At 44.6% G+C, this 23189-nt stretch overlaps 1 protein-coding gene and 1 long non-coding RNA gene across 2 annotated transcripts in view; one reads left to right on the plus strand and one right to left on the minus strand.

Annotated features, from left to right (window-relative positions):
- Nucleotides 1-3350: 3350 nt before the first annotated feature.
- LOC118968612 (uncharacterized) lies at nt 3351-8679 on the minus strand. Its single transcript, XR_005056341.2, has 3 exons — nt 8567-8679; nt 5339-5449; nt 3351-4063 (listed from the first exon to the last, which is right to left on the minus strand). It is a non-coding gene; the product is annotated as an uncharacterized lncRNA (long non-coding RNA).
- Nucleotides 8680-10068: 1389 nt separating this feature from the next.
- SLC25A33 (solute carrier family 25 member 33) overlaps nt 10069-23189 on the plus strand; it is a 32612-nt gene continuing 19491 nt past the window's right edge. Inside the window, exons 1-2 of the mRNA XM_037000097.2 lie at nt 10069-10351; nt 20923-21102. Of these exons, the coding sequence (XP_036855992.2) occupies nt 10296-10351; nt 20923-21102 (236 nt within the window). The 5' untranslated portion in view covers nt 10069-10295. The remainder of the gene's footprint in view (nt 10352-20922; nt 21103-23189) is intronic.

The following is a 23189-nucleotide window of genomic DNA, read 5'->3' on the forward strand; positions in this document are numbered from 1 at the left end:
CTGGGCACAGGCAGTGCGATTAGAACTAAGGCAAGAAACAAATGTAAACAAATGCTTCTCTACTGGGACATCGGGCTGAGGTGCCCAGCAGTGCAGGGGGAGGATGCACGGGAGGAATGCATAGCTAGGGCTGGGGTGAGAGCAGCGAGGTCTCTACCGGTTGGTGACATTTGAGGTAAATCTACCAGCAGGGAAAGGGGGAGAGACCCAGGCAGAGGGCACAGCATGTACAAAGGCCTGAGGCATGAAGGAGTGTCCCTTGGCAGGAGAGTCTGGAAATATTGCCAGGGGCAGGTTGCTCTTTGACACGGTGGGTTTGAGCTCACATTTTTCACTGTAGAGCCATTGTTGAGGTTGTGGGGCTTCCTACACTAGGAGGGGCTTCCAGGGGACATTCCCTGGATGTGGGGCTTGGTGGTCTGACAGAGCCAGGAGTCAGCACCCCAGGGGCAGCCCTGAACTGCTGACAAATAGGTGTTGGTGGAAGACAAGCAGCCTCCACGCTGCTGAGGGAGACAGTCTGAGCCGCGACCCACGCAGCCTCAGCAGGGTCTGGCCCTGTCCCCACGGTGACCGTAGCTCATAGCACCCCCTTCACCACGCTCCTAACCGCCTGTCTCAGAGCACCTTCCAAAGTACCGGCTCCCAGCAGGGTCACAGGCCCTGCTTTGGGGGATGGCAAAAGCCATCAAGACTCTCCGGTTTGGTTCTTTCTGGATCACAAAAGGGAATCACCCACTTTTTCTGGCAGATATATGCAAGTCTCCCCTTCACAAAGGCCGTGACCCCTCGAGGTCCCCACCTGCACCCCTAGTTCCCACACCCCAAACACCTGGGTGGTGAAGTTCAGCAGATACTGGAGGGCAGCCGTGACTCCTCTGTATGGAACATGGTATGGCAGTTCCTCGAAGAATAAAACCCAGAATGACCATGGGATCCAGCAGTTGCACTTCTGTGCACACACCCACAAGAATCTGTGAGCAGATACTGTACACCCAGGTTAAAATCAGTCTTATTCACAATAGCCAAAAGGTGGAAGCAACCCAAGTGACCATCAGCAGATGAATGGATAAACACAATATAGTACTTACATTCAACGGAATGTTAGTCAGCCTTGAAAAAGGAAGTTCTGACACAGGCTACACCAAGGGAGAACCTTGACAACATGATGCTAGGAGAAATAAGCCAATCACAAAAACAAATACTGTGTGATTCCACATAGATGACATACTTAGAACATTCAAGCTCCTAGAGTCAGCAAGCAGAATGGTGGTTGCCAGAATCAAGAAGGGAGAAGGGGGAATGAGCGTTTAATAGGGACAGAGCTTCCGTTTGGAAAGATGAAATAGTTCTGGAGAAGGTGGTGGTGAGGGTTTTAAAACAATGTATTTAATGTTTTTAATGTCCCCGGAGTATATTCTTAAAAATGGTAAAAATGGTAAATTTTGTCACATCTATATTATTACAATTAAAAATAAATGAATCTGAGAATAATCAGCTTTATGTTCAAAGGTTACGTGTTATGTCTCACCTGGAGTTTCAGAAGTTTCATAGGAAGGGAGGCTTTTCGGTTTCTCAAAGCAGCCATACTTCTGGAAGCAGAGGCTCTGGGACCAGAGAGTGAGGGGCCTCGTGGGTCTCAGCCTCCCCAGCGCCATCTCCTCTGCAGCCTTGTACACACTGGTGGCTTGCTTTGCAGGCCTGCTTCTCCCTGGGTATGCAGTTCAGCTGTGTCTGCACTCGTACGAGCTCATGAGGCTTGGCTTAGTGAAGCCTCAGCATTTGAACAAAGGCTGCTGCAAAATAGTCTCCAGACTGAGAGGTAAAACCAGCTGCTGAAGGTGAAGGTCCATGTCTGCACACAGCCTGCTGACCCGGGGCTGGGCTTCTCCATACCCGGCACCTCTCCTTCCCTTGCTCACCAAACTCAGACCCTCGGACTCCTTCTTCGAGTTTCTCACACACTCCAAGCTCACTCCCACCTTGGGGCTGCTGCCCCTGCTCCTCCCAAGGGCTGGGACCCTCCCTCTAGGCTCTTAATGAGTCCAGCCTAGTGCCACTTCTGCAGAGAGGCCTCCGTGATAGCCCTTTCCATCATGTCATCAGGCACAAGGTAATAATGTAATGTCCCATTTGTTTCTTTGTTCATTAACGGTCTCTTCTACTGGAATTTGAACTCCCTAAAAGGTGGGGACCACTTCTTGTTCTTCCTGGGTTCCTAGTGCCCAGACCACAAGGAATTCAGGTAGAAGTTAGGGGGAAAAGAAACCAGAATTTTCATGAGGCAAAGACATCATTAAGCCCTGAACAGATTCTAGGCCTGGAAAGCAACCTAGGGTAGGAATGTCTCCTAATGGTGACTCTCCAGTGGGGAAGATTCGGTGGGCTGGGGAGACAGCACATATGGAGGAAGGGGGAAAGCCGGAGATTCCGTCTACTTAGAGCCTCTAATCCAGTCCTGGATGGAGGTGGGAGCATAGACTACGGAGCCAGACCACACTGGTTCAAATCCTCTGTGCCTCAGTCTCCTCATCTTTAAAATAGGGTCAGTAATAATCATCTCCACCTCACGGGGTCGGGGGGCGGTATTTAGGATGATTAAGCAAGATAATATAAGCATAGTCGCTCTATAAACGTTAGCTAGGGTTCTGAGTCTCTCTTGCAGACCTGCCTGCTCCCCTGACCGGGGCCCAGAGCAGCAGCAGCCTGGCTCTGCCCTACTTAGACTGGCGATGTCAGGCCTGCCACTGGAGCCAGCTCCCCAGGGAGGGCAGTGAACATGGGCTGATTTCCAGGAGCTAATGAATTCTTCAAACCCTCAGGGCTTGTTGGCACATTACCCCTTCAGCCCTCTGAAGGGTGCCCTGGTTTGGCCTCCCTCCTTTCTGGATGAGCAGGCCTAGAAAAAAGCCCTTTGAAAAGTGACTTGTCCAAGCCTGAAGCTGCGCTACATCACCAACAGTTCTGGGACACACGTAGGGACCTGCAGTCATCTGCGTGTCTGTGCTGAGCCACTGGGATTCCTGGCCCTGCTCTTCTGTCCCTTGCCTACCAACTCCTGCTTTGTCTTGCAGGAAGCCAGAGAAAGCTGTTAGGTACAACAGAGGTGAAGCTGCCCTGGGAAAAAGAGCCCACACCCGACTCAGCATTTTCTGCTCCACAAGATGGAAGCTCCAGGCAGGCAGGACTCCTTGAAGTGCACCTGCTGTGGATGCCCGGTGCCATGCTTGGTTTGCAACAGAGTAGGTGGCAAATCAGCATTCGTTGCATGAATGAATGGATGAATGGGTGGTGTCTGCCCCTTTTCTCTCTCCTGCTCTGCCCCACTCCCCCAGCCCCGCGGTGGGCGGAAGCAACCATGGGTCCAGACACCGACGTCTCTCCCGGTGGGATGGCCATGTGCGCACTGATGCTCCTGGCCCAGCATCCCTCAGAGTCAGCATGGTCAGCTAGGCAGAACAACTGGCCCCTCACCAGTTCAGAACCACCCTGACCAAGAACCCAGACCCCACTTCTTATGCCAATGGTCCTCAAAGTGTCTTGCCCAATTGTCTGTCCAATTGCCAGTCACCTCCCACCAACTGATGTGGCCTAAATGCACAACAAAGGGCTGGGAAGCCAAAAGCATAGTGGCTAACGAGGCACGTATTCCCTGCAGTTTCTCTGGCCGTGTAGTCCTCACTGGATGTAGAGCAGTGCCTGGCACATATGAAGTGCCAGCAGATTTATTATGACTAATATGCATTTTAAAGTATTGTTAAAAAAACAAAATTCCACACTGAACTTGAAGATTTAATTGGCTTTATGAAGCGATTCAAGAATTGGGTGGCATCCCATCCACCAAGCAGAGATGCTCCCAGAAGTTAAACAAAACGGAAGGCATTTATAGGCCAAGAAGATTAACAAAAGAAAAGATTGTTTCAGGCAAGGTCACCTTCCCTTACCGGGCAGAGCAGGTGGGGTCTTATCTTGCAGATTACCTTGGCTTGGAGAAGACCCATGTGACAGGTTAACTCATTGGTGCTGACCTCAAGTTCCTGACTGACTGTTAAAAGTCACATTCCTGGAATAAATTGAAACTATCATGACATCTTGGTTTGCAGGGCAATTGGCTCCATTAGGACTTGTACCTTTTTTTAACAGTATATAACCAGTGCCACTATAACCAGTGCCATCCTGCAGGGGAAAAAACTGGAGGCATGGAACCATCAGGTAGCCTGGTAGTTTGGCAACAGAGCTGTATGCTCCACTGCCTCCCAGAGGTTGGGACAAAGGGAAAGGTGGGAGGAGGAGGAGAGAGGAAAAGGGGCACTGTCCCCCAAGCCAGTCAAATAGTTACACATGTCATTGGTTAGTATTGAGTGCCCGTCAAGTCCCAAGCATTATTCAAAATATTTCAGAAACACAGGGTTGGGCCTCTTAGAATTGACATGTGCCAAAGGTGCTGATGGGCTTCAGGGCAGGCTGCCCCCAAACACGCTACTTTGGCATATTGATTATTTTTTATTTAAGTTACTTAATCAGCCTGTGCAAGGACACTCCAACCCTCCTCTCTTCCCCTGGAAGCAGGAAATAAATTTTCTCATGTGAAAGGTTACCTTCCTTTTACCAGGATAAAGAGAGAGATGTCCATATCGCCAGGCATAGGGAATTCAGGGCTGAGGAGGCTGGGTGAACAAATTTTATTTCCTCTCTAATTTCCTACTGTGGATAAAATTGCAATATTTCCAGAATCTCTCACCTGGTTTTAGGGCATCTACATATCAATAGGTGTTTCCAAGGGGTGGATAGAATTACCATCTACATATCAAAAGGTAATTACACAGGCATACGAGGGTTTATCTGGACTGGAGAGGTTGGGTGGAGTCCTCTCTTCTGCTGCAGCCTGGTCTAGAGAGACGGGAACCACTGCTTGTAAGAAATAAACAGGTTTCTTAAACTTTATTTCTCCCTTTGACTGATTTTGATTTCAAAGGTATTTTGCCCTGAGACTTTCCCCCCAGAGTTACAACTCCCCAAGCCCAAACTGCTTTGTCTTGTCCATCCTTCACAAATTTGTGGTTTCCTTGTCAAAAGGTATAAAAAGCTGCCTGCTCTGGTCACTTCTTTGGGTCTCCTGTCTTTGGAGGTTCCCTATATGCAAAATTAAATTGCTTTTCTCCTGTTAATCTCTCTTTTATTAGGGGGTGGGAGTTGTCACAGCCAAGAACCTGGAAGGAAGGAGAAACTTACTTTCCTCCCCTATGGTCCATTTGTTCTCAGGAAAGATCAGGGAAATGTGGGGGCAGGGACAATGGAAAAACAGGTTTCCCAGGTGGACACAGAGGGGGAGACTCACTGGCAGCGGCTTATCCTTGGCAGGAGCAGAACAACACAGGCTTTCTCCAGGAAGAAGGCTGGGCTTGCAGAGCCCCTTTAGGACGAGCAGGAAACTCAGCTCCGGCTGGATCTGTTGAGAAACCAGGTGAGCGGCTGCCTGCTGGGAATGTGTCCTTTTTTCCCCCAGCCACACCACCTGCCTCTGTGGCTCTCAGCCTGGCCCAGCTTTACACTCCTGCAAAAGGGCCTCTCTCCTTACAATTCCCTGCAGCAGATATGCAACCCCAGCCCCTGAGAGTGGAGTGGAGGGGTGTTTTGCCAATAGCTCACAGCTTTGCTTAAAACAAGGATTAAAGAAGCAACTAGAGGTGTGACAGTCAAAGGAAAAAAGCAAGAAAAGATGACAATAGGTCATCAGGAAGCCCGAGGCCCTTCAAAATCTGAATTGACCACACAAGCCTCTCTGCCCCACCCAAGTCTGGGAGTGTTCACTTAGACAGTCTGGAATTCAGCAGTGCCTATGTGGGGCTGTATATAACTGTCTGTACCTTTCCTCTGCTCTAGACCTAGTGTGTGGTACATATATATGTAGTCTGCCTTGCTTTTTTTCTTTCTACTTGTGGGTAAAATAGTAATATTTCCAGAATATCTCACCTGGCTTTAGTGTGTCTGCATATCAACAAGTGTTCCTCTGGGGTGGAGAAGAGTTCATTTCCGTAGCAATGGGTAATTACCTGGGCAACTGAGGGCTTATCTGAACCTGAGAGGTTAGGGGGAGGTCGTGCTTAATTCTGCTGGAGCAGGGAAGAAAAACGGCCCTGACCACAGTTTGTAAGCAATAGACAGGTTTTAAACTTTATTTCTCCCTTTGATTGATTTTGGTTTTAGAGATATTTTGCCCCAGGATTTTATCTCCCCGGAGTTATACTACTCAACTTTATTGTGATATAATTTATATACAATAAAATGTACCCATTTTATCTGTAACTTTTAATGAGTTTTGACAAATATATATGTCCTATCAGGAAACATGTGGAACATTTTCATCACCCCAGAGAAGTACCTCTAGTCTCTTTGTAGTCAGGCCCTTTCCTGTCTCCGCCCCAGGCAGCTACTCTTTGATCTACTCTCTTACTACAGGTTATTTTTGCCTTTTCTAGAATTTCATATAAATGGAATCATGTACTCCTTTAAGTCTAACTTCTTCGTTGTTTTGATGTTATTGTAAATAGAACTTTTAAAAGTTTCATACTCAAACTGTTTGCAACTAGCAAAAAATATTTTCTTTTGTATATTGACCGTGTCTCCTATGAGCTTACTAAATTCGCTAACAAGTTCTAGTAATTATATAGATTCCTTCAGATTTCCTAGTAAACTATTACATCATTTCTGATTAAAGACAGTTTTACTTTTTCCATTCTGATCTTTATGCCTTTTCTTTCTTTTTCTTGCCTTATTGCACTGTCTAGGACCTCTAGTTCCACATCAAATAAGTGGTAAGAGCAGACGTCTTGTTGCCAGTCTCAGGAGGGCGGGCAGTCTTTTCACCATCAAGTATGATGTTAACTGGAGATTTGCTGTATACACACTTAGCAGGTACAGGAATTCCTTCTTGGTCTCATTTTGCTGAGAGCTTTTCTCAGAAATGGATATTCAGTTTTATCAAATGCTTTTTCTGCATATTGACATGAACATCTGGGGTTTTTTCCTCCTTTATTCTGTTCATATGCTGAATTATATTGATTGATTTTTGAACATTAAACCAGCCTGTCATTCCTAAAATATCTCATTTGGTCATGATTTATTCTTTTTTATATACCACTGTATTTGAGTGCTACTGTTTCACTAAAAATTTTTATCCATTTTATTCCCTGCTGTACCCTCAGAGCCTAGAACATTGCCTTGAACACAGTAAATGCTCAATAAATGCTGTTGAATGAATGAATGAATCAGATAGCTTCCTTGAAGTGAGGGGTCAAAGGATGTGGGCATTTCAACATTTTAGAAAAATCTCCAGACTTTCCTCAGAAAATGTCCCATGTACTGACGTATGTGCCAGGGAATGAATGCTGGTTCCCCTCATTGCAATACAGCCACAGTTCCTCTGCTGAGGGATTGGAAAAGGAGAGAAAAGCACTCAATTCCCCCACCTAAATGGGGGTGGGGTGGGGGGTTGGCTGCACAGAAAAGTTAATTTCTGAGCTGTTCTCAGAGGAGATCCAGGAGTCAGGCCAGTGGAGGAAGGGGATATCCTACACAGCAGCATATACCAAGGCACAGACACATGAAGTTAGTTAACTGTTGTGACCTTGGGGAAATCTATCCTGCCTATCCATAAAAAAAAGCAAAAACAGCCAAACATTGTGAGTATCCAATGAGATAATATACATGGAAGACCTTGGAAAAACTCTAACATGAAGGCAGCATTACTATTCACCATGCAAGTGTCCAGCACAACCCTAGACTAACTGCTTGGGGGAAAGAAGCTGGAAGAATTTTCCTTTACCCTTGGAAGTTCTTCTAACTGGTCTAAGAATCAAACTGACATGAGCAGACTAACAGGAGAAAAAACCCCAAAGTTCAGTTACTTTTGTAGGGGGAATCCATAGACATAGGTTCCAAAGACAACCAGGGATAATGAGGTATATATATTATCCTGAATTCAGGGGAAGGGGGTAGGGGTCTGGAAATTCAGAGGAAAAGGGAAGCAATTCACAGGAATATGAAAAGAATAAATAGTTGGCAAATAATGGGATACCAGAGACATTTTAGTAGATTTAGCCACACTCCTCCCTGGCTACCACACCTAGTTCATGTTACAAAGTAGTTATCTATGGTGATAGCTGGTCTCCTGTAAATCCTTTTCCCATAGTCCCTGGGGGAAAGATCAAAATTTCTTTCTGAGTCTTTTGGGCCTTGATAGCTTTTAGCCCACATGTTACAATGGTACATCCTGGGGTGGCCTGTTTTTGGCCCCTACAGAGACAAGAGGCTGGGTCCCAGCCTCAGTCACCTCTGAGAAAGCAGCCAAGACAGAGGGCTGTCCTCCAAGGAAGGCATTTCCTCGGGTTTAGAATCCTGCCCAGATGGGAGCAGCTCCCTTCTGCTTAATGGGGTCGTGGGTTGGGTTATTTTCTCCTCCCTCCTACTTATACCTGGCATGTCATCTTCAGCTAGGAGCAGCACTGACCGCCTAAGCAACTAAAGCTAGGGATTTGGAAGATCCAGGAAGCATGAAGAAACTCACTGTTTTTTTCTTCCGGTTTGCCATCTTTCCCTCCTTCCTTCCTGTCTTCTTTCCCATATATGGAACACAGTGTTGCTTTCCCTCCTTCTAGGCCTGGGAGTAATCGTTTTAATATAGGGTACTCATTGCATGTGTATTTTGGATGACTGCTCCTAAGAGTTGTTAAAGAGTCCCAACAATCAAAAACCTAGTTCCTGTGTTTACACACTATTTTCCTTCTACTTAAGCTCTCTTTGTGTTTACACACAGGACATCTAGCAGCTTGGTCTGGTCAAGGTACAGCTTTTTGCAGCTCTGGGAGATTGAAAACAAAGGGTTGGTATATTCTGTACCCGGTGCCTCTGGAGGAGGGTGGGAGTCAGGGTTAACGGGTGAAAGGGTGGCCTGTAAAAGTAGGTAGATTTTTTGCAAAGATCAGGTGAGAGACGTGAAGACTTGAAATCAGCAGCAGCAATGAAACAAACAGAAGGAGATGGCTTTAGGAGGATTTCAGGAGGTAGAAGTGCCTGGTGAGCAGTGGGCTGCTGAGACAAAAAGAAGAGAGGATGGAATCCAAAGTAGCAGGAAAGTTTCTGGTGTTGGTGGCTGTGCAGATGGTGGCATCGCCACCAGGACAGGAAATGCAAAAAGCAGGGCAGGTTTGGGGGAGAGGAAGAATGGAATGCTGGAGCTTAAGTCGGGACATATATTCATCAATTTCTTGGGCGTTACTAGCGGCAGGTACCCTGTCAGGCTCAACCATGAACAAAAGAAACATGGATCCTGCCCTCCTGCAGCTTACACTTCAGGGGCAGAGGGACAGACTAAACAAATAAATCCACAAAGTAACTGCAGGAGCCTACAAGAGGAAATTTAGTAGTCACGTGACAAGAGTACACTGTGAGAGTGGCTAGGGAAGGCCGGCCTGCCAAGACCTGGAGGAAAGATGCCAGGCAGAGGTTGACAGTGACTCAAGGCCTTGCAAGAGAGAAGCAGCTTGTATATAGAAGCTTGGACCTTAGAAGACTGGGTTGGAGATGATCAAAAAGGATAGACCAAAAAACGTTTTGCAGCATATAATGTTATTTATGAAAATAAGAATACACAAAACGATACTAGGGGAATCCTAGGGATTAAACTGTTTTGATCATGTTTTTTTCCCTAAGCCAGGTGCTGAGTAGAGTCGTGAGATGTAGTGTGTAACTTATGTATCTGTTTGTACATTATTACAAGGTAAAATAAAAACATACTAAAAGAAGGGGGAAATTCCAGGCCCAGGGGCTCGCCAGGATTGCCAATCCCAGGTTCTCTGCCTCCGAGCTAAGACCAGGAAACCTGCGCAGGTTCCCACTCTATGCACTGGGCCACGCCGGCCCCCCAAAAAGCCCTGCGCTCTGGGCTGTTTCCGCCCCGCCCACGTTCGCCCGCCGGCCAATGGGCACGAGGAATCGAGCCCACACCCCCGCGGCGCTCCGCCCGGGACGGACGCCGCCGCGTGGCGTCACGACCCGGCCCCCGCCACGTGACTGTCGCGCGCGGGGCTCCCGCTGGCTGCCGGGCTCGCGCCGCAGAGGGCGGTGAGGCGCCGGCGGCCACGCCGCGGAGGGCGCGGAACGGAGGGTCCCGCAGTAGGGGCGCGCGCATGGAGGCGGCGCTGGCGGCCTTCTGAGGGCAGCGGAGCCGGCCACGCAGCGCATCCTTCGAGCCGCTTCGCGCCCGTGGCACCCGGCGGCGACGGGCTGGCGCGGCCATGGCGACGGGCAGTCAGCAGAAGGAGAACACGCTGCTTCACCTCTTCGCCGGCGGGTGAGCGTCCCGGCCGGCCACCGGCCCTCCCGGAGCCGATGCGCCAGCCCCCGGAGGAGGAACTCCCGGCGTCGGGGCGGTGGGGAGGCCCCGGACGCGCGGGCTTTGTCCCGGCCGGGCCGCATCCCCGGAGGTGCTTTTACCGGCTCTGGGCCCGCTCCCACGCCCATCCCCCTCCCCGCGGCGTCTTCAGCTTTCTCTCCTTTTCAACAATTAGAGGCTGGTGTGACAGCTGTTACCGGGGGCGGTTCTGCCCGGCCGCTGTGGCCCGGTCCTGCCCGCGTCCTCCGTGCCGGCCGCCCTGGCCACCCCGCCCTCGCCGTCCCTCTGCCTGGATTCTCCAGGGCCTTTTCCCGAAAGCCCCAGTCCGTCTGTGCATGCTCGGAGTTGTGTATACTCGGGCGGCAGTCTGTGTTGGCCCGGGAGCTCCTCAGGGTAGCACAAGGGCGAGGTCACACGGGCTAGCGGGCTGCAGGTGCTGGACAGCAGCGGGGGCCCGGAACGTGCGGGCGACCCGGGATGCTGGCCAGCAAACCGTGGGAGGGCCAACGGCGGACCTCGGGGGAAAGAGGTCAGGAAGGTGTGTTGATATTCTTCTCACCTGCTGGTGGCCGCGTCCAGGGTAAGATGTGCTGTTTTGAGAGCTGGATTACTTTGATGAGCGTCTTGCACGTGATATTTTGCAGTGGAGGCAACGCGTTTTTAGGGAGGGCTAGGAAGGGGGCTGACTTGTTTGTTTTTTGAGAAAATAGACAAAAATTTATTTTGAGTATTAGACATTTTTTTTTCTTTCAATAAAGCCGGTTGGCTTCGGGTCCTTTTGGAGTCTTCCATATGTTTGGAGTCTTGTTTAAGGACCTCACAGTCCTGGCACAGCAAATTTTAAGTGTAGGACATTCTGCATAAAACACAATTCTGGGTTATCACCCTCAAGTAATTTAGTTGCAGCTTGAACTGCTACCTAGATCTGTTCCTATGCAAACAATGGTTGAGAGCTGTGATGGAAGTGTTCCTTAGTTCTTTGTACTTTTTTTTTTTTGGTATTAATGTACAAATTACATGAGCAACATTATGGTTACTAAACTCGCCCCATCATCAAGTCCCCACCACATAGCCCATTACAGTCACTGGCCATCAGCGTAGTAAGATGCTATAGAACCATTACTTGTCTTCTCTGTGCTCTACTGCCTTCCCCGTGTCCCCGCTTTGTACTTCTTATTGTAGGTGATCACCAAGTTACTTCGTTTCTTCAACCAAAAAATCTTGGGTGTTCTTCAAAGATAGGAGTTTCTTATTCATCTCTCTGCCATTCTCTCCTTTCCCGTCATCTCTTTCTTGCTATTTCCTGAGAATAACATAAGGTGGGCTGCATTCCAAAGTTAGGACACTGTATTAATTTGTCATTCTGGGAAATTTTAAACAAGTTGGCCATATTATTAAAATAATTTCTCAAGCCAAAAATGGTGATTTTTTTTTTTAGTGATTTAAGGCTCTATTATATTTATTTATTGTTTTTGGTGAGCTGGTCTTTTAAAAAAATTATTTGTATTGCAAACTGGGAGAGTTACCTGCTCTGGAGCAGCCTCCGGGAGGGCTTCTGTGTAATGGATGGCCCTGTCTTGATGAATCTCCCTACACGCCCTTCACAGTGCCCTCTGGCTGCCGATTCTCCTGCTGGAGCACTGCTTCTTACCGTGTGTTGGAGAACTGCCAGAGCCAGCACAGCTCACCCAGACTGATTAAAAGCTACAGTTTATTAGGGTAGTGCCTGAGGCCGAGTATTAACAGGTTAAGTTCCTTGCCTGGCAGTGGCCTGGGATTACTTGCAGATACCAAGAAAGAAAATAAATCTTTGAAAAGGTTGCTTTCAGAGTAAGTAATTGGATTTTGATTCATTCCCACTAGCCTAAAATACATTACTTCCATTGCTCCTAGGGAAGAATGTTAAAGGAGCTAAATATTGAGTGTGTGTCTTATATAATGAAAATCAGTCAGCCCAGTGGTCCCACCTGGTCCCACGGAGAATGTGCTACTTCATTCTAACTAGTTCCCTTAACAACTGGCATCTTTCCAAAGAACTAAATTCACTTAATTTGAGACATCAGAGCCCCTGCTTTTTAAATCTGTTGCATTTCTCCTGTTTATTGACTAGCCATTGAAAACTACCATCAAACAAGTACAATGCTATTATTAATTAGTTAATGATACTGAATAAATATCTGTATCAGGTATAATAGGCTAATAAATAGTTTAAAACTAGTTTGGGATCCTGGAAAGTAAACACTATACCCAAAGCAACTCATAGTCTTTTAAATTTCTTTAATTTTTAAAAATAAGAGACAGTTTCTTGGGTTCTTTGAGAAGGTGAAAATACTCCTACATTAACCTGTAGTAGTCATCTTTTCAGTACAGTGGTACCCTTTAAGACAAGATAACTGGAGGAAAAACCACCCACCAACCAACACCTAAAAATAAACACTTCAGAGGAAGGTTCTCTTCATGTATATGTGTACCAAATGTTATTTCATAGTTAATTTGAAAGTTGACTTATAATCTGTAAGTTGCTTTCTTCTTTGTAATATATATTGAGTTTTAATGGTGGCGTGGTAGTATAGAATTCTCTAAGTAGACCCCTAATGGTTCCTTACTGTTAAGTGGTTGTGTTGAAGGCAAACAGTTTCTAAACCCAGTGACACAGTTCAGAGAGGCTGTTGTAGTAATTTATGACAGGGCTGCTAACTTATTATCGTTACGTAATTTCCAATCTCTCATTGATGATTTTCTGCCCACATAAATAACTGGGCATCCTTTTGTGTGCATGTGTAGTTCTCTGATGATTTCCCCTAGTATAAACCATTAGAAGTGCAGTTGCCAAGTCGAAACACATTTTTAATGTTTTTGATACCTACCAGCACATTTATAAACCCATCCTTTAGGGCAGGTTACTTCTGTGGGATCGAACCTCATTCATTTGATGTTGATTTTTAGTATCTTTGGGGATTCTGCTGTTTTCTGCTTTGTCTCCAAATCTGGGTAGTATTGTCAAAACAAAAAAGTACCTAGCCACATTTTATTGTTAGCAGAACCTATCATTCTTTTTCTACTGTTCAAACCATCTCATTAAGAGAAACACTGAAATCCTCTGAAGTGGCCCTTCTGTGTCTGGACCTTATGTCTGTTGAGAAAATCCCTTAAACTCTCCCTGTTGAAAGACTGGGGGATGCTGGTTGTCCATGCAGTGTTAGTGACGTCCTTCACCTGCTGAACTAGTGTACCTAGCTGGGTGGCAATTTAGGAGATGTACTCAGCACCTGAAATAGCTGGAGTAAGCTGTCGTGAGGTTTAGAGGTTGGTGGCCTGGATTACATGCTTCAGGATCTTCTTTTTATAGCATGTTTTTTTTCTTTTATCTTCAAATATATTTACATAGCCTTTAACATGTATTTAAATGGGAATGTGGTATGCCCTTGAGGTTTCAAAATATATAATCCAACGTACTTTGAAAGTTTCAGTATCCCCTGTCCCCCTTTCATTTGGATACCTGGTGGTGTACTCCTGTACTCTGCTTGTCCCTATAGATTTAATCCCTATCAGCTAAAGGTTGCTTTTGAAGGTTTAGGCACGTTAATATACAGTTTGCTAGGGAAACAATGTACAGAAAGTGCAAGACTTACTTGAAATGCCTAAAGCAATTTTGATAAGACAAATACAGTGTGCACATAATTTTTTATATATGACTATATAAATAAACTTAGAATATACATCAACTCTGATTCCAATCCAGTATGTTTCATATATGTAACAGACATTTTTAAAAGGTGTTTGGTGTTTGGATGAAAGATTGGTTAAAATTGAAGTTTCATGTGGATATCACCCGTGTCTGTTTTCTTCACTGGTACATCCCAAATACAGTCCGTCACATGTTAGAGATGCTTAATATTTGTTTAATGACTAACTAAGCAAATAAAAGATACTATTACCTGGGGGTATAAATTGATGTGGCCTGTTAAATTATCCCAAATAAAGAGAAGCAGTAGTTTATCTGTGAATTGTGAATATGGTTCTTCATTAAGATTTGCTGAAACTGTTGGCATAGGTAACATTTCAGATCTGCATATTTGTGAAAGATAACTGGTTATCTTCAGGTTCAGAAAATAATACAATTCTTTATTCATTCAGGATGCTGTCTTAAGTTTTCTGAATGAGATAGAATATAGGAAGTAGCATCTAAAGGCTAATTAATTAGTTAAATCAAAAACTATGCACTTTGCTTTGAGTGAATACAGAAGGTGCACAATCAAAATCTTCTAAACCTTATACCAAGTGTTCAAATAAAACATTATTAAATATAAAGAGACATTCGTGTTTTTCAAGTAGTGGCTATAGAGGTAGCAGTGAAAAGGGAAATTACCAGAAACTGTCCAAAGTTTGGGATGACAAGGTGTCTGGCAGTATCATTTGTTGGTAGAATCCATATTTCAGTTCTATATAAGCTGTGAGTCTAAACCAGTTTACTGTTAGTTGGGTAGCTGTTATAATAAAAAACATATGGGTCCTGGCTTTAGTACATAAAATGAGTATCTATGGAAAACAAGTTGTTGAAAACAGCTAGTTTTTAAATTTTTCCTTGTTATTTGAAACTCAGTTAATGAGCAAAATATTTATGTGCATAATTAAAATTTTTCATGTCTGATCACATAAAGATTGTAGAAAGAAATCCAGTGTATATATTGTAATAATAATCTAGCTTTGTTCGGCTGTAAACTGGGGGTGGGGAGCCTAAGCCTTAGGAGTTAGAATCAAGCAAAGCCATGTTGGTAAAAAGGTAAAAAATCAAATATATGTTTATGTGGTAAACACAGACTTCAGTTCTAGGCAGGAAGAATGAGAAAAGGTAGAGTATGACGGATGGGGGAGGGGGAACTTATAGAAAAAGGAACAAGTAGTAAAGAAGGAAGAGGTGCAGAAAAATCCAGATATTTGCTGCCTTTTTTTTTTTTAGAAAATTGGGCAAATGGATTTCAGAGAGTAACTGTCTCTCGTGACTGTTCTGCGACACATAATTTACCCACTAGTCATGGCCTTTCTGCTTCTCTGTTCAAACCCTTTGGATGGTTTTGCTGAATGGAATATCCCAGAGAATTATCTCTGGACTTTGGCATCAGTGGCTAAAGCAATATTACCTTAGGAGTAAAATTAAACCAACATGCATGGCATTTACTCAAGGCTGTTTAAAGCATAACTTACGTGAAACACACAAGTTGTAGCTGCTCTTTGAAAGGTTACTGGTAACAGTAAAGTCCTTTAAGTAAAAATATCTTTTTCTTGAAAAGTGAGGGTGTGAATTTTTTTTTACTGACTAGGTTAATTTAGGAGGCTTTCGATTTTAAGTAATGAAATTCATTTCCAACTGAATTATTGGCATATAGAGAGAGAATAGGCATCGGTGAGGGCATATCTATCTAAGTAGATCAACAGTATCACTATGAGACTCCACAGAGACTGCTCTGCCCTCCAGAAATACCAGCTTGATTCCAAGATTGGTCCCTGCATAAACATAGAATGGCTTCCCAGCTCCCAGTGTTTCTCCACCATTGAGCAAGTCTTGAGCTTAACTCTGAGTGGACCGACCTGGACATGCACCCATCTCTAAACCAGTCATTGCTTGCAGGGAAATTAATGCTGTTTATCTTGGGCTGAATCGTGTGCCCATCTCTGAACAGATGGCATGGCAGTGTGGATGGCATTATGTTTATTAAGTGAGTTGGGGCTAAAACTAGAAATGCGTCCAATCCCATCCAACTGTATGGTTTAGGAAATTTAGGATCTTGTTGAGACAAGAAGAGAGGAATGGATGCTGGGGAGGCAACTAGCAATGTCCTCCTTGTTTGTTATACTGCCTTCAAATATATTGTCCATTTTGTTGATCCAGAACAGGGTTTCTCAACCTCGGCCAGGTAACTTGTTGGTGGGCTGGGCCATCCTGTGCATTGAAGGGTGTTCAACAGCCTCTCTGGCCTCCACCCAGTAGATTCGAGTACCCTCTCCCCCAATTTCAGCAACCAAAAATGTTTCCAGACATTGCCTAATGGGATGAGGTGGGAGGTGGAGGGGTCAGAATTGCCTCTGGTGAGGACCACTGGTGCTCTTCAAACCGTGATCGCACAGCCCTGTGAGGAGTGTGGATCCCCATGTATATTACCCTCTTAATTTTATACACGTTACAAAGCATATACACAAAATAGAAATTGTATGGTGGGGATAATAAATGAGGTTTTCTTTCTGTCATATCTTTTTCCTCTCTGCCTGTGGGTATGTCCCCCGCCACTAATGGAGAGTAGTGGTCTGAAACACCCAATCAGAGTTCGTTCCTGACTGTGTGATGCCAGCGCTCACTGTGTAACTGGAGGGTGAGCGTGGCTTCTGTCGCCTGAGCATTTCCTCAGCTGAATCGAGAGGAGCCTACACCAAGACCTAGAAAGAGGTGGCAGAGTCTGCCCAGCTGCCATCGTCCACTCCACCCCAGACTCAATACAGAGCACAAAGGCTGTAGTTGTCCATGTTGTGGCTTGTGGGTGTTGAGAGAGGGGTTCCTTGTCACTGTCCACTGCCTTGTCCCTGGTCCCTAGTAGTCTGGGCTGCAGACTGAGGGAGCCTGTAGGGCTGAGAGATGGGTACCTCCCTCTGTAGCCAGATACTTCAGGCAGGAGGCTGCTGCGTTAGCCCGGGCCGGCAGGATAATGGATTGGCGTGGTGTGCTTGGGAAGGACGCAGAGGTGCCTTCCTCCCATTGCCAGTCTTGTTGCCTCCCAACCGGCCTGGGTCCTTTTGGCTCCGTGTCACAGGGCACGGGGACCAGAAGAAGGAAAGCACTAATTGGCAGGGTTGTCAGGCCGAGGGAGATGGAGTGGACTGCTGACAGGATACAGGACTGCCGGTGTTGGGGCTCGTGGTGAGACTGACCACCCCTCCAAGAAGGCCTACACACCGTCTACACTGAAGTCCTAACATTTGGCCCGTCCAGCAGTTTTACACAGGTGGACCCACAACACGATAGAAGTAGTTACATAAGGCTGCTTCTCTTCTCCCTATTCTCATGCCCAGGGAACCCTAAAAGGCAGGGAAGAAAAAGTAAAATAGCAGACCAAGTCGCCTCCCCACACCAGTCCTCTAAAGCCACATGTCTAGCTTTGAAGCAAATGTGAATTGAAGCTTTAGATGGTACTGAGTTTGAAAACCTGAAAGGTACCCCAAAGTCATGGAACCTGTCCATCATGTCATTGATCAGAAAGGGGGGTTCAGTATAGCACAGATGAAAAGCAGAAATGGGGAAGGACTGGCGGGCAGAGCTAACATCTTTATCTGAATTGAGGCTCTGAAAAACTCAGTTACTGAGTAGCTTGCAGAGTTGCAGTGGATGGGGCTCTAGCTAAGCTAGGTGACCATGGTTAGGAGACAGGCTAATTTCAGAGGTCTCCTTTGTGTCAAAGAATGAAAGATTTCCTGCAAATAATTTATTGTAACCTTAAGTTCTTTGGACTCAACATGATTACATAGTTTAAGAAAAATTTGGGCAGCCAATATGAAGATGTATTTTTATTCATATTCCGATGATGACTGTCTTGTGTGTGTTGGTTCATAAAGAAAGAAAAAAGTTGAGCTAAAAGATACTGTATGTATCTGTGAGATGTTTTAAATTTCAAATTTCAGGAAGAATCTTCTGTGGAAATTTTAGTTTAATATCAGAACTTGTTTTCTTCCAGTGACTATCTTAGAGACTGTGTATCCAGTACAGCTTAATGACTTAAAATACGCTTTGGACATTTTTCATCTAAGATGTTTTTCCTAGCGGGCGCAGAGGGCTGTCACATGGACTGAGTGGTCCCTTCCTAGCATGGTTTGCAGTTACAGTGTCGCCCGGTGTTCGGTTGTCTCCTGCCACATCCCTCCCTTGTTGGGGAGGCCTCTAAGCCTGAGAGCGCCTTACTTAGTCCCTGGGAACTGGGCCAGGACCTGGTCACCATCACTGCCCCCTCCTGCCACAGGCACACAGTGCAGCATGTACGATGCAACTGTGGTAGCAAGTGTGGTCTGGCCCCATCAGAGAGGTCACTGACTCAGGTCAGTGGGCCATTGGCTCTGTTGGGCAAGCATGTGCTGCTGGTCATCCTCTGATCAATGGCATAGATTTGGAGGATGGTTGGTTGGCCAAAGTAAGAAAAGTGGCTGGCTTGGGGACAAAGAAAGGTAGTTGACCTGTGTCATATTTAAATATGCTGACTTTCTTATGAAAGAATTTACTCAGAAGCTCTGTTTTTTCTTCAGTGGCTTGGAGTCATGGTAGGGAACATAAACAGACTTCAGCTATTTCCTTATCGTACAGGGTAAGTGTGTAAGTTTTCCAAGGTTTTTAAATGATACACCTTTTAAGCACACAGTGATTAAGTCGAATAGCTAAGAGTAATTTGTGTAAATAGACATGGGTCAGAAAGTTAATTTTTACCCCTTTTGAAACACTCCCCAGTATATCCCATTTTCTTTAGATATATTCTAGTGCTCAGAGTAAATGATACATACCAATATTCAGTTTGGCTCAGTTTTTTTCCTGATGCAAAATAGTTGAGTTTTAAAGAACTGTTGTCTAATCAACAGTTTTCATTTTAAGTGTGAGTGTGTACAGCCTGAATGAGCTAACACTATGTGATACCTGTCTTCCTACAGCAACTCCCAAAGAGGACATCTAACTAGGAAGAACACAGGGAGACAGAGGGTCTGGTTTGGATTTCATTGTAGACACTTAGTCACCATGTGACTTTGAGGAAGTGTGTAACCATATTGAGACCGAGGTTCTCTGTCTGAAAAGGAAGGATAGCACCCTGCAAAATCCGCCAGGGGTTAAATGGTCCTTTCTGCCCACCTCCCTGCTATTGTGATGGTGATTCCTAATAGCGTCTGTGGTTGGGGCTTTGGCCCACAGGTGAGAAAACACTGTACATAAACAGCTCAATTTAGGGTATGTATTAATATCATGATTTTAAAGCAGGTTATCTAAATAGCCAAAAATGGCTGTTTTCCTCTTCATCTTTCTCCTCACCCAGTCTGTACATTTCATTCTCTTTTCTGACAGTTAGATTCCTTATGTAAACTGGGGCTAAGTAGTAGTTCCTACATCACAGGGTATTTAGGAGGAGTGAATGCTTGTCATAAATAATCATTCAATTAATGGCATGGTGCTGTTATTTAAATTTCCTGCGTTTAAGCTTTCAGCTCTTGGTGAACACTATTTTACCTGCTCTGTGGAACTGTGGGCTCCTGATTTTAAAATACTGCATGGGGATTTTACTTCATTGCTCAGCTCAAGGTCTGTGCTAGGTGTGGGGTTCACTTCCAGATTTCCAGCCCTACCTCTGGTGGAGTAGGGAAGCTAGCTTACATTCTCTGTGCTTGTCAGTGCCTGGCCTTCCTCCTGTTACTTTTCCCAATCAAAGGTGCTGGTGCCATATCCTTTTTATTGACCCATCTGTTTGTCAGGTGTCGTACTCCAAGTGCAAGAATATATGGATACACAGCCCTCCTGCTGTAATGAAGGGTCAGCCTGTGACAGAAAGTAGAAAGAATTTTCAACCATTTAGATTCCTGAAGAGACATACTCCTTGGAATCTCAATTTAATAATTCTTTTGCTTAGTAAATACTGTTTGTGGACTCGTGAGTCCTAAAGGCAGGGATACAAAGAGGAATAAGACATGGGTTCTGATCCTCTATGTTTTCCAAGAGGAGGACGTGTATTGCTGGTAGTGTGAAGGTGGTTGTAGACTGTACATGATATTGTTAATTATAGCTAGCCGGTTAGAGGCACAGTTCCACATATTACTGTTTAAGAAGAGATGGGCATGGGTATTTTAGGATAAAGAAGTGTCGTCTTAAAGAAAAATATTTGTTTTTATTCATGTAATAATTGGATATGAACATGTTGTAAAGGGTAGTTAGGGGGGAACCCAGAGGATGAACTGACAGAGGGGAATACAGAACTTCAGTATTAAAAGTAAGCTTTGGTTTAATTTTCAGTGGAGTCTGAATTAATCAGATTTTATTAAAAGTCTGTGTTGTAGTAAACATTGATCTCCAAAATAGTAGCATTTTCTGATAGCTATTTTGTTTAACTGTAAAAAGATGCATTTTTCTAGAATATTCATTGCAGCATGGTAATAAAAATGGAAATGACATAAATGTATAACAGAAAATTGGTTAAAATGCTATATATTGGTACAGAGGAATAGTATGCAACCATTAAAAAGATGAGGTTGGTGTCTGTATTGACATGGAAAGACATTCATAATTTCTAGATAAATGGGAGACAAGTGAGATTGAAAAGCCCTAAAGGGTGTGCTAGCATGTTAACAATGGTTATCTCTAGCTTCTGGGATCTCAGCTAATTTTTTTTTAATCTCTGGTATGTTCTAATTATGAAATGAACATAGAGACCTTTTTTTTTTAATAAAAAGTTAAGTTTCACATTTCCTTTGTGTAGAGACTAATGTAGCTTTTCTCATCCTGTTGTGATTTCTTACAGGTGTGGGGGCACTGTTGGTGCTATTTTTACTTGTCCATTAGAAGTCATTAAGACGAGGTTGCAGTCTTCGAAATTAGCTCTTCGGACGGTCTATTATCCTCAGGTTCATCTGGGGACCATTAGTGGAGCTGGAATGATGAGACCAACGTCAGTGACACCTGGACTCTTACAGGTCCTAAAGTAAGTTCCTTGCTCTTCTGGCTTCCGCCCCCACTGACCACCCAGAAGAGTCAGCAGGCCAGTTAGATGGGATGTTTGTTTGCACGGTCTTTGTCCAGACTTAAGAGTTAGGTTTCAGTACCAGTACCTTTGAACTCTGACCTTGTTCCCTTGGCAATGGGGTTGTGTGTGATCATCATCCAGGGTCAGCTAAAGTAACTTAACAGAGCAAACCAAAACCTCATGTTTAGATTGTCACATCAAAGCGTTGCCCTTGCCCAGAACCTTTTGAAGGCTAACATGAAGGTCTGGGATGGCATGAGTGAAATTAAGGATTTTTAAATTTCAAGAAAGAAGGGTTGTGATAATTATAAGAGAATACAATGGAAATAAAATATTTTGATTTTTTTACCTTTTTATTTAGAAATAATTTTATATTTGTAGAAAAGTTGCATTATATATTTATTGTTATATGTGATATAATTCATTTAAGAAATTTTTGTGTCACACCTAGGCTACCTGCCCAATTTATTATTTTTATTGCATTAAAAAAAGCTCATTGGCTTACCAAGTAGCTTAAATATTTGTGAGTTGAAGGCTGATCAGTCTCTCTGCTTAAGGCAAAGTCAGAAATGAAGAAGAGCACTTGACAATTCCTGATCTTAGGTTGAGGCCTTCTACGTTACAAGAGGTGTTCAGTAAATGACAGTTGAATTTAAGCATGATATTGAGAAGGGTGTGTTCAAGAAAGACTGCTGTTCATCAGTGTAGATGTTTAGTCGGGACAGACACATCAGGAAAAAATGCAATACAGTGGAAATGTTCTTGTCTTAATAACCACACTTAGGACTTTGGACAGAGTTCAGCCACAGATAAGGTAGAATGAATTGGAAAGTGATTAATTTAATTTTAGGTACGTTTTGTTTACTAGTTAGGAGTCACCCAGACATCCATGCCAAATGTGCGCAAGGGTGCACCTGAGCTTATTGAGCAAAGCTGGGAAACAAGACGGGCTGCTGAGGGCAAGGTCCCAAGTGGGAGAACCAGAAACGCTGTTAGGGAGAGAGGAGCCCGACACCCAGGACTCCAGGATGCACTGTGTGTTTGATCAAACACTGAGATAGGGAGTGGAGACACAAAAGGCAGAGGTTCGGGACAGGCCTAGAGAGAAGCAGATGCAGAGGCACACTCTGATCTCAGCATGGAGAGGGACAAGCCACATCTTCAAAAAAAAGATGGCTGACAACCCCACTCCACCCCCACCCCCACTCCCCCACATCCTGGTTTGCCTCCTTACATGGTTAGGCAGTGGCAGTGTCTCAAATCACACCTTTCTCCTGAGGAACATAGAGTACTTTGAACAGCATGAAACAGGTAATTTGCCAACTTTACCAACATCCAGTATGAACTTCCTCTTACATGCTTGCCAAATGACTCATGACTAATGGATTTATGTAATTACTGTGACTGGGAAGCTGTTACCCAGAAGTTGTGGGTGTCGACACAGCCAAACCTGGAAGGTAAATGGCGAGTTCAGGTTTTAGTTCAGGGTGCATTGTCTGCATCTCCACCCTCTCTCTTTCTCTCCAGTAAATCTGTCTGTATACATACACATTTCCCCCACAGCCCCAATTAGGACAATGGTTTATTACATGTAAATCAAGGGGAAAAAGTCTCTCCATCCTTTAAAATACAGCAACAACGCTCACAGCACACAACACACAAGACAACCCCTTTTCAGTGGGGATCCACAGCAGCCATTGCTTACTGCAGCCATAGCTGCACAGTAACAAGACAACACTTCAACACGAATGCTTTTTAAAACCTCCTATTCTGTAGTCACATCAAAATAGAAGTAATGGAATTATTAAGTAAATGCTATTTCTAACAAATACTTTGTTAGAAAAGTATTTGTGAAGTGGCATTTTTCACCCAACAGCTGTTTTATTAAACTTGATAAACCTGAGATTAGCATTCAGGTATATTACCCTATTTTATAGATGAGGACATGCAAATTAGTGGTTAAGTGACTTACTCAAGGTCTTTTTCATATATATCCACCTATTTTTAAGAAAGAATTGAAGCTGCTAGGAGTAACGGCAGCAGAT

This window comes from Manis javanica, chromosome 4, assembly GCF_040802235.1.
Source record: "Manis javanica isolate MJ-LG chromosome 4, MJ_LKY, whole genome shotgun sequence".
NCBI classification, from domain to species: domain Eukaryota; kingdom Metazoa; phylum Chordata; class Mammalia; order Pholidota; family Manidae; genus Manis; species Manis javanica.